We start from the raw sequence: 12,619 nt of genomic DNA, 5'->3' as shown, positions 1-12,619 counted from the left end.
GGACATTACTTAAAATGGAATGAATTTTAAGATATGTTCACTTGAATGAGCGATCGTCAAAAATCTTTGGGAGATTTAAAAAACTTAATAATAATAATAACAAAGTACTATATTTTCCTTCTAAAATACAGTTTTAAAAACAAAAAATAATTTTGAATAATTCAAATCAAATTATATAAAATATTATTAGAAAGAGATTCAAGAATAATTGAGGCGCTCAGCATATTAGTAGCCTTGCAAAAATAACATTTCGAATAAATTGCGATTGAAATATTTAATTTTTAAGAATATTTTTAAAAGACAAAGACGAACTTATGTTAAAAAAGAATGAAGAGGGGAGTAAGAACCAACGAATTTGAAAATATAGAACAATTCTTCATCAATTAGAAAACAAAAAATAATTTAAATCAATTACTTACATTTATATTGTATATAATTACGCACAATGAAAAAAAAATAAAATATTTGATATTTCAGTTAAAGACAATGTAAAACAGACAGTTCTGGATCGGAAAAATGAATCAACAAAAACCAACCAATATATTACCGGAGTCACAAATGACGAATCAAAAGACCAATGGACAAAATTGAAGCAAGAATACCTAAAAACTCTTCAGCACAGATATCGTTGAAAGAAGGCTACAAACAATATTCAGCCAAGGATGTTAGTATTAATGAAAGAAGACAATTCTCTATATTTTAAATGACCAATTTGTCGCATTGGAACAATAATTTGTGGAACAGATAGACTAGTAAAAGTGACAGTGGTTAAAACTGTATATGGAACTTTTAAGCAAGTGATGCATCAAATAGCACCAGTACCAATTAAAGACGATATGTTGAATCAAAATGAAAGCAGTACAACAAGAAGCAGAGAAAGAACCGAAGGTAAAAATTTAGCCACAGAAAAACCCAAGAGCCGAAAGACAATTCATCGCAACTAAATGGATTTTGGAAATGGAAACAGTACATTACAACGTATGACGAATTTTCGGAATCGCAATGCAGCAATCATTCAAGGCGTAGATCAGATATCAGCATTTATAGAAAAAATGAGTAAGAGAGAGGAAATCTGTACGAAATAGGAGATCTTCATGAGAGAAACCAACTCTTGTTCACCCACACGTCATTTAACTAACGACAGAAACGTGGATTACTCAATATTGTGGGTAATATAGAAAATAAACTATTTGAACTACTAGATGGTGAATATGCAAGCAGAATTGAGGATATATTAAAAGCTCTTGACGATAAGCAAGAGTCTTTCAATCTCAGATGTTTCTAATGGTAGCTCAATATGTTTCTTTACTAAACAATGAATTAAAAAAATGCAAGTTATGATTTTAGACATTATCCATGAAATTTATCACGGCAAATTCAACAATACTCTGTTATTAAAACCAAATCAAGTAGCAGCATACTTAGAAGACTTGGTTCAAATCCTTCCTGAAGGTATTAGACATTATTATTTCCAATTAAGGAATAAACATGAAAGACTGAAAAAGGACGAAATGTAGATTGTAGATTGTAGATTTTCAAGGGAACCGAGTGGGGCAGGAGTATCTCTCAGGCCACCGCAGCCATTCGCGACTTATTGTGGTCTCCCCACGTCCTCCCTACAATATCCCCGTTCCAAGTACGAAACCGGAGACATCTCTAAGGACGAAATGTAACTTGAACTTATTTCTAATATATAATAGTTTCAACTTGTAAAAGCATGAATTAGTTGTTTATTTTAAGTTTAGTATAATAAAATTAATTATTGCCACGATTCTTGGTTGGATACTCAAGAGTAAAGTAAAACAAACTAACTGTGTTTTTATTTTTATTTATTATCGAACTTGGCGCAAGATTCAAAGATTCCGTGAAATAAAAAAAAAAACAATAAATAGTTGATAAATTCTGTGTGTTAGTTAAAAACATTAAACTAACGGTTCCTTAGTTTTCCTGTGTTTTTACATAGCCTTCTATAATGTACAAGTCATGTTAATATTTTTGTATTTGTGTCTATTGATTATTGTACAAAAATGAGTCTATTGTATTCTTTAGTCCATATATAAATTTCGTACGTTTCCATATATAAATTGTAAGAACTTTAAATTTTATTTTGTTGCCTGTTGCAAATATAATATAATCAAGTACCTACTAATGTTAAGATTTTACGAGTAACAATTTAAATTAGTATGTAATTTAATCTCTTATAAAAGAAAATTAAAAAATTTTGTGAATTTAGTTGAATACATAGGTACATTTATGTCATAAAATGAATTGCTTTTCTCATCAAATATTACTAATTTTAAGAAATATTGATTAAAAATTTTATTTTTTTATGTAAATTTTATTTTTTTTATTTCATGCAGTCTTTTCAAAAACAATTTTGTAATGTTTTTATTATTTTGGTTAACTGAAAAATATTTTGTTACCTGTAATTTATTATAATGTAATTTGTTACATGTAGTAAGTAACTAGTTTGTAAGAACAAGAAATTTAATTTTGTTAATATTTAAATGAAATAAAATAATTTCTGCACATTTTTTGTATTTAATCGTTTTTTATTTTACAGACATCCCAAATCACCATATGAACATTTCTAATTTATTCGAAAATACCTAGTATAAAATATATTTCTTACCAAAAAGTACGATGATCAATTTTCAATACACCGTATGAATGTATTAGTAAATTGTGTATTGTCAAGTCTTATATAAAGATGTTTGTAGTTTTTATCTCTTTTGACAAGAATAATAAATTCAACGGACAAGTAGGGTTCCTATGAATGCAAATACTATGTAGTATAATTAGTTAAAGTGTAACTTTAAGGAGGATTGTACAAAGACATTAAGTTGATAAAGTTTGTCTTTCTTTAATTAACGTTAATTTTTATATACTTTATACAATTTATATTTGAGTAAAGAGTGAAACCAAAAAAAAAATTATAAAAAGATTAGATTATAATTTATAAATAAAAAATATTTAAATATTTATTGATAACCGTCCCATTTAGTATAGATTTTTCATAGCCCCCTGCTATTTTCTTTAATAAATTTAAATCTGTAACAGTAGCAAGGTGCACCTATGATGTGAGAAAGTTAAATAAAACACTTATTTGATCAAAATTATATGTTTTCGTAGACCCCTAGCAGGTTTACATGGCCGTTTAAGAGATTTATATCAATAATAAATCTCTTAAACGTTAAACAAAGATATTAACCGTAGGAAGGAATATAAAAAACACTGCTGCGTAGCGCATCTACTACAATAGTGTTACTCAAATTACTTTTCTTTTTAAAGACTTGCAGTTGTAGGGCTTCAGAAAAAAACCACGTAACACTTAAACCATATAGAACGCGTAAATATATTTCTGTATATAGTATTTATACGTTATGTTAAGGGATTAAAATAATCCTTTTTACATAAAACGATTTAAAGAAACATAGCCAAATATTAACAGTTTGTTACAAGTTCGCTCTAGTTAAGAAAATGTGTAACAATATACATATATATGTATATGTACGCATATTCATGCAATTATAGAACATTTCAAATTTCGTACAACTTTTTCGTTAAACAAAACGAAAATTTAAAATGATATCTTTTAAATTTTTAAAGAATTTCACTTATTTTTTTGCAAATATATTTTATTTTGTAAATAAAATATATTTATTCAAATAAACATTTACATATTTGTATACTTTTAAAACTTTTATAAAAGAATACTCATTTTGTTTAACATAGCAATTTAAACGTTCGTCATACGTCAGATGAATATACATACATACATACATATAGCTACATCCATACATAAATTTTCATACATACAAAAAATAATGAAAACTGATAGAAATATACCCACTTTCAATAAAAGAAAAGAAAAAAAGTATTATTACATATATAAAATATGGAAATAAACGGGAAATAAAATAGGTATTGATATGTACGTGCATATGTATACGAATGTATGTACCTCTGTTTAGATACGCCATGCCAACATGCATCCCTCATATACCATATTTATTTGGTTAAACTCATTGTGCATAAATATTATTACCTATATACGTATGAATGTGTGATCACGTTTATGGAGAACACGTAACAACTATGTGTGGATTCAGTTAAATATAGCAATAAGTTTTCTAGTGAATTCCAACCATATCAAAAATAAAATACAAAGAGAAACAAAAAATTAAATCTAAGTACTATAACATTATACTGTTAGAAGAGATAAAAAAACATTAATTTTTATAATACACATACACCATATAGACAAGCAAGCACTTCCTACTTTTATAAAAACCACACCCTCTTTCTTATTTACTTTTTTTTCTTTGGTATATTTTTTTTGAGCATACCAATAAACGCATTTACATACATATCTATTTAATATTGAAAAATTTTATTCTAATTTAAGCTAACATGGATTTTGTATCATTATATTATAATGTAAAGAGGTACCGGATCAATCATATTCTATACATTTAAAAGCAATTTGTATAAAATAACTGCGTATGTTCGTACAATGAAATATTTGAAAAAAATGACAGGAAGAACAAGCTAGATTTAGCTGAATTGGTTTATGAAATTTAAGAATGATGATATTAACGCGAAACTTGTAAAGATGAAGTAGCTGATTATATCAAAAAAATAATAATTGCTTCAATAAATTTGGTAGAAGTCCCAAAGGAACTCGCTTAAATAAAAAGAGACAACAAAAGGATTTTTTTTTTGTAATAATTGCTTCAATAAATTTGGTAGAAGTCCCAAAGGAACTCGCTTCTCTCCTAGACCCATCTAAATCGCTTTAATTGTTAGAAACATGGGTTAATAAACTTTTAACTAATTATTTAACGCAACAGAATCTTATTGACCACAGGCAATGTGGTTTTGGAAAGAGTTCTAATGCAAGTGCTGCTTTGCGCATATTCAGAAATATTTAGGTAAAAAAAAAGTTACGATAGTATTTTAGCGTTCGATATACAGTATATATTATTACGAATTCTGTATGAATTTGGTATAATGCATATAACTGATTTAAAAGCTATGTGAATGATAGTAAACAGTATGCGAAAATGAACAGTAAAATATATAACACCCATTTTTCCCCGTGTATTATCACTTTTTACTCTCAATTCTCTCAGATCCCCTTTTTAATTTGTTGCCTGACAAGCAGGTACAAAAAAATGCTGAAAAAACTCGAACATATATTTAATCAAAATTATAGTTAAAATAAAATATGGGGAAAATTCCATGTTTCATTTTTAAGTCTTAGTCAACATTTTTTATAGAAAACTCGAATTAAAATTAGGCAAAAATTTTAAAATGCTTTTCCAAAAAAAAACAAAAAAAAAATTATTTTCAAGGCCTTGATTTTTTGTATTGCCAAGTTTTTAATCCACGAAGTTATTTAAACAAAATAATTAAATTAAATAAAAAGAAACAACAAAAGGTTTTTTTTTTGTGTGAAAGACATACAAGCGTGTTGAATAAAATAAAATTTTTTTCTCTCCTAGTAGAAAATGAGCATAAAGCTTTCAATGCCTTGAACAGTTTGAATTGACCTAATAAATGCAATAGTTTACACTAAAAAATATACAAATGTTTGTATCTTATATAAAAATAAATAAAACATTTTAAAAAGGCATACAAATTTTCAATTTATGACTTCTCTCTCTTGCCTTTCCCTTCATTTGCTCTTTCATTACTTTGTATCATTATTTATATAAAGTGAAAAAATCATCCAATTGTAAACTCTTATACTAGTATAATTTATACACACATCTGTGTGTTTGGATGTGTTTGTACTGAACAATAGAAAAGCAAGCCGAACCCATTTTCTATTTCTATATATAATATTTTGACATTAACACAAACAAATCATTAAAAAGAAAAATAAACTAAAAAATTTATAATATGAATTATAAAAAATATATAAAATTTTACATACATATATGTACATACCTATGTTCTTATATTTGTCATGAAAATATTTGATAACGGCTATGCTTTGTGTGAAGAGCGAATATAATAAAATCTGCTGTTTAAAAGCGTAACTAGATACAAAACAAAAATTTTCACAAACAAGTCAGTAATTTATTGTTACGCACGGAAATTGTGTAAAACATTTCAATTACTATACATATATGTACATACCATAACGGATTAAGAAATAAAAAATTAAAAAACGCGGCTATTGTTAGTGTTGGCACTATATAAAAATGATCCCAAATTAAAATTATTTGAAAATAATAGTAAATTTTTTGAAAAAGAAACAATCATAAATAAAAAACTGAAATAAAGCAAATACAAAGAGAAATAATGAAGGAAAAACTAAATCAAACTGGCTCCTTTTTTTATTTGCTAGTAATTGTTCCTTATTAAAATACTTTGGCTTTGTATAAATAAATATGGCCATTTAACGTTCTTTTTATTAAATTTCGGCAAATTGAAATGTTTTGATAAACATTCTTTTATTAAACGACAACTAATTTTATTCAATTTTATTCAATTGTTTTCCTATATATCTATACGTCATATCGCTTAGTGTTTTTCTCATTTTGTTTTAACAACATACATATTTATGACTTAAATACTTTATTCCTTTTCAACTAAAACCTTTAGTGTTTTAAAACCTTTACTGTTTTTAAAACTAACGACCTCAAAAATGATTCAAAATACTTTTCTTTTATAATCAAATTATGCTAACCCCAATGTAAAATTTTAATTACTGAATAATCTTTATATAAAAATTATCTTTACGAGTACTTATACACATTTTAAAAAAAAATTAATTAAAATTTTATCCTATTTAATTATTTATGAATTCTACATTATATTCTACACATTTTTTAATTTTAAGAAGTACATAAATGAAGAGTTAAAATTATAATAATTGTTTTTATTGATGCCTCTATTTTTAATTTTATTCAAATTTGAATGGTAAGATATAAAAAATTAATTATTGATAAAATAAAATACATACATACTTTCATATCTATGGTACATGCATATATAGGGTGGTGTTCATTAATTTTTTTTTGTTTAGTTGTTGCTTGCTACATATGTGTGAATGTATATTATTTCCTTTATTTTTTTTATTTTGTATTTTTGGAAAACTACGAAATTCGAATACTAAAATAATAATATGGTGAAACACAAAAACAGCCCAGAAAGTTAACAAAAAAAATTAAAATGAAAAGAAAAATTCAACGTAGAAAACAAAAACAAAAACAAAAAGCATAAGAACAAAATAAAAATGTGTTCATTGTTTTTTTTACTTTGTATTTCCAAGTTGTTCCTAAAGAAAAAAAAAAGTGGGATGTCCGCTTGATGTTGGTAATTTATTTTTTGTTACTTTACACATACATATACATGCCTACAAGTATACAATATGAGAATATTCATTTTTTTTTTCTTATTATACATATATAATGCACAATCTCCCGGGGCAGAAACGTGGGACAATTTTAGACGAAAATTAATATTTAACCCCCAAAATCCCAGTGAAAAATTTTTGTTTTCGATAAAAAGGTGTATCGACTTAAATGGCTGCAACTTCGATAATTATTAACCGATGCAATGGAAAGCTGAAAAGAAGATCTTTTAACATATACATATGATAAACATTTCCAACCTTAATAAACTTTCTTCGAAAGAATTCAAAAATATTGAGGAAGAAAAATTAAGAAAAATTGATTTAACATTGATTTACATAGTCATAAAAATAAACATTTTAAGAATATCTAAGTAAGATATATTTATGTATTTACCGTAATTATGTATAAATTAAATAATCTAATTCAAATATACTTTGTCAATTATTTGTATATTTTATGTTACATATAAACTTATTTAATAAAAACGTTAATAATAAAATAAATTCTTTTTTTTTGCACATAGCAAAGAAAACAACATAGAATTACTTTTGACTCTCTAATACACATTTGTATATACATAAAGTACACAATATATATGTTACACATAAAATGTAAGTACCTATATATATTTTTCATAATGAATTGAATCAATGACGAAAATTTAAATAAAAATGAATTGCATAAACACGTATATGCATATGTATACATATATGTATATAATATACCTATTACATATAAAATTTACTATATACAAAAAAATTAAGTAACAATAAAATACCTACATAAGAAAGAAATAAATGAAATTATAAAAAACACAGTAAAACTTTGAAAAACAACAAACGAAAAAACAAAATTAAATGACAAAATACACATTTCATGTATCTTGTTTTACTTACTTAAGTAAACACCAGTAGGATCAGCAAGTAATGGAATAAATATACAGCAAAAATGAGAGGAAAGAAATATCGAGAGAGTAATTGTATACATACACATTATATAAAATAGTATTATATGTATAACATTGTATTGTAGAATGGGTCGTCGTTACAAATGGGTACCTAATAGGTAAAAATATGTACATAAAAAAACTGAAATGAAAAAACAAAAACAGAGACCAGTCAGTCAACCAAAGAGCAAGCAAATAAGCAAGCAATTTAAATAGCATAAAAAAAGTGGACTATGAAACAAATAATAATAAGAAGTAAAAAACAAACAGCAACAAAACAAATAGCTTAAATATAACTTCTCTTCATCTTCTATTTATTTTTTGTTTTTTTTGTTTTTTTGGTTTTATAGTTTTCATCTTAAACACAACACAGAACAAGCAAACTCCTATACCTAATATTAATATTCCACCTATAAAAAAATTTTTTCCTATTCCTACTTTTTATATCATTTTTGTGTTTTTTATTTTTGTTTTCAATGTTGTTGTTTACAAAATAATTTGCTGTTGTTTTCGTTGTTAATAAAAAAATAAAATACCAAATAAAAAGAAGAAAATAATAAAAAATTTAACAAAAAAAATGTACACAGTGATAATAATACTTTTTTTTTATTTTCAAGAATAAAGTGATTGTTGCATTCGTTCGATTCGATGTGATTCGACACACAACACAATCGATTAAAAACAAAAATTACATTTTATTTACACGCGATAAATTAAAAACGTTTACATTTTAAGTATTTTTGTTTTTGTTTACATAGATATATATATATATATATATATATATATATATATATATATATATTTATACACATACATGTTAATATTTTTTTTTTGTTTTGCTACAAAAGTTTTATCAGCAGTGTTGTAAGCCAGTACAATTTGTGTGTTACACTAGTATACAACATATATTTTATTACAATAATTAAAAATCTTAAACAAAGTTAAAAAAAAAATTAATAATAGCAAAAAAGAGTAGTAAAATAAAAAAAGAAATAAAATTTGTTTGTTTTTTCAACTCATTTTTTTCTGTGTTATTTTGAGGTTTTCTTATTTTGTTGGTGTTTTACTTTTTTGCAATTATAATGTAATTATAACTCAGCTTAATGAAATACATACAACCCCGTCGTCTCGAAAATGTAAAAAGAAATATTGAAAAATTAATATTTTCATTTTTAAAATTTATAAATTATTGTAAAATTCCACATTTTATGCACATTTTAAGTACCATAATAAGTAGCATAATTATATTTAATTATTTGTGAGAAACATTTCTTAATTTAAAATATACGTAAATAAATTTTTTTTGTTAGAATTAAAAAAAAGCATTGATTCTAATGCCGTTTTTTTAAATAAATTTAAAATTAAACTTAATAATTAAAAATATTTAAATGAATTAAGTATTAATGTGAAATTCGTTTATATCCGCATAGGTTTTTTTAAACTGTTTCAAAAATAAATAAAATATAAGGCATTCAATATACAACATGTCTATTCCAAATTTTGTAAGAAGTGTGGAAAAAGAGGAAAAAAGTAAACAAAAAATTTAAAAATATACAAAAAATTTAGTTATTATAAAATTTAATTGAAGAATATGTAATTAAAAATAAAAATGATGTAGTATATCAATAATTTAAAATATAGTGCAAAATATGGGTGTAAAAAAAAGAGTTACATAATTATAATTGGAAATTCATAAAAAAAAACAACTTTTACAACAAAAAACTTTTACACAAAAACAAAAATTTAATTAATGTGCAAAAATATTATGAAATTTTTTAAATAACAAATTTACATTTCTAATAAATAAATGTCATCAATGTTGGGTAATAATATTGTTCCACCTGGTATTTTACCACCATTAGATCATTATCGGTTACAATTATATAACTATGCGATGGTTGAACGTTTAAGAAATTCTCATCATCAACATCAACAACATCAGCAACAAGCAGCAGCAGCAGCTGCTGCAGCGGCAATATCATCATCTTCTATAACTTCATCATCTCAATTATCATCGACAAACATTATCGGACAATCAATCAATAATAATAACAACAATACCAGTATTGTTAGTAATAATAATGGTATAAACAATAACCCTAATAATAAGAATAGTAATAATACTAATAACAATATAAATAATAATAACATTAATACAACTTCATCCTCATCTACAACATCTTCTTCAGCTATTATATGTAATAATAATAATAATAATTTAACACTAAATCCATATAATCATCATCACCATCATTTAACTGTACCAACGTCTTCATCATCATCAGCAGCAGCAGCTGCAGCAGCTGCTGCTGCCGCAGCTCTCAATCCTTATGGTTCAAGATTTGCATTATCGATGTCATTATTTCATAATCGTGTTTTTCAACCAGAAGAACCAAAACCTCAGCATAGTTACATTGGTTTGATTGCAATGGCGATATTAAGTTCACCAGAAACAAAGTTAGTTTTATCCGATATTTATCAACATATATTAGACAATTACCCATATTTTCGAAGCCGTGGCCCTGGTTGGCGAAACTCAATTCGTCACAATCTCAGTTTAAATGATTGTTTTATAAAGGCTGGACGTAGTGCTAATGGTAAAGGACATTATTGGGCAATACATCCAGCTAATATTGATGATTTTAAAAAGGGTGATTTCCGACGTCGCAAAGCACAACGTAAAGTAAGGAAACACATGGGCTTAGCTGTTGATGATGAGGGTACAGATTCACCAAGCCCACCACCATTAGCTGTAACACCACCTGGTTTTCAAGCAGTTGCTGCTGCTGCAGCAGCTGCACATGCTGGCCTTATTGCCAATTCAACAGCTTTTTGTCCCCAATCATGGGCACAAGCTGCAGCTCAAGCGGTTGCAATGAGTAATAATCCATCAACTGTATTATCTGTAAATAGTTTATATGCAACTGTGACAACAGGACAATCTCAATTAAATACAACAACATTATCTTCAAGGAAAAGGCAGTTTGATGTTGCATCACTATTAGCGCCAGATGATGATAATAGCAACAATTGTTGTTTACAAAATAATAGTATTAATAATAATAATGATACAAATATATCAAGATTAGGATTTATAAGAAATAATAATTATCATAATCACCACAATCATCATAATCATACTCATCATCAGTTACAACATAATCAACATCAGATACAGCAACAAATTCAACAATATGATAATAATAGTAATAGACAAAATTTATTACCGTCCCCAGCAGCGGTTGCAGTAACATCAGCTGCTGTTGCAGCTTCTGCCTTACAAAATTTAACATCATCAGCTGCTGCTGCTGCTGCTGCAGCAGCTGCATCAGTATTTCATCATAAACAACAAAACGAAAATAATGGTGAACTACATATATTACATAGAAATTTAAATTCAAGTATTCAAATAGGTAATAATAATATTGTACATCTTCATCACAATTCACATCATGTTCCATTTGGTATTAAAAGATTGGCTTTAAATAATTCCAGTGACATTGATGAAGATATTGATGTTGTAGCTAGTGATATTGAAGATGAAAATGATAATAATATAAGATTTAATTCAAGAATTTTTAATAATAATAATAATAATAATAATAATAGTAGGAATATGAGTTATTATGAGAAATCCCCGAATATCATAAGAAACGATAATAATAATGAAAATGATATCGATGATATTATTGATGATGATGACGATGATGATAGTAATGACATAGATGATGAAATCGCTAGTAATGAAAATAACGATAATAATAATTTAGAAAATTATGATAGGAACTCGTCATATACAAAATCTGTAAATAAAACAGTAAATAATGATAATAAGAAAATATTAAATATTAAAAAAGACAATAATTTCAGACAAGAACAGCAGCAACACCATCACCACCAACAACAACACCATCCCGTTCAACGGCAACATCGGCGAGATCATCAACAACCAGAATTAAAAATTATAAAATTAATTGAAACGAATGATAATTTATTATTTAATAATGAATGCAATTTCAGTTCAAAAAAAAATTCATCACATAATAACCATCATTATAATAATAATTATAATGAACAGGAACCTTTACAAGAAAAAAATAAGAAAATTATTGAAAAAAATCAAGACCACACAAATAATAGTAAAGTGAAATATAATAGATTCGATCCAATCAATAACATTGATAACAATGAAAATGATGAAAATAATAATAATTCTTACTGGCCAAATTTAATTCAATTTCAACAAAATTTCAATAATATCGTTGATCCAAGAATATTCAATCATTGTTATGGACAATATATT

The 12,619-nt window shown here is 25.7% G+C and overlaps 1 protein-coding gene across 1 annotated transcript; it reads left to right on the top strand.

Moving 5' to 3' along the window:
- The first annotated feature begins 10,123 nt into the window (after window positions 1–10,123).
- Window positions 10,124–11,936, top strand: LOC129614718 (hepatocyte nuclear factor 3-alpha). Its single transcript, XM_055529556.1, has 4 exons — window positions 10,124–10,430; window positions 10,506–11,681; window positions 11,730–11,843; window positions 11,926–11,936. Exons 1-4 carry the CDS (start codon window positions 10,124–10,126, stop codon window positions 11,934–11,936), a joined length of 1,608 nt encoding a protein of 535 aa, XP_055385531.1.
- The last annotated feature ends 683 nt before the right edge of the window (window positions 11,937–12,619 follow it).

This window comes from Condylostylus longicornis, unplaced genomic scaffold, assembly GCF_029603195.1.
Source record: "Condylostylus longicornis isolate FDR11 unplaced genomic scaffold, ASM2960319v2 ptg000116l, whole genome shotgun sequence".
Lineage (NCBI taxonomy): Eukaryota > Metazoa > Arthropoda > Insecta > Diptera > Dolichopodidae > Condylostylus > Condylostylus longicornis.
This window is presented reverse-complemented; position numbering and strand designations above follow the sequence as displayed.

Excerpts from the sequence above, each read along its gene's own strand:
- LOC129614718 (XM_055529556.1), top strand. The coding sequence starts at position 10,124 with ATGTCATCAATGTTGGGTAATAATATTGTTCCACCTGGTATTTTACCA. Across the intron at positions 10,431-10,505 it reads TAACCCTAATAATAAGAATA|CTATTATATGTAATAATAAT; the intron begins GTAATAATACTA and ends CATCTTCTTCAG. Across the intron at positions 11,682-11,729 it reads ACAACAAAACGAAAATAATG|GTAATAATAATATTGTACAT; the intron begins GTGAACTACATA and ends GTATTCAAATAG.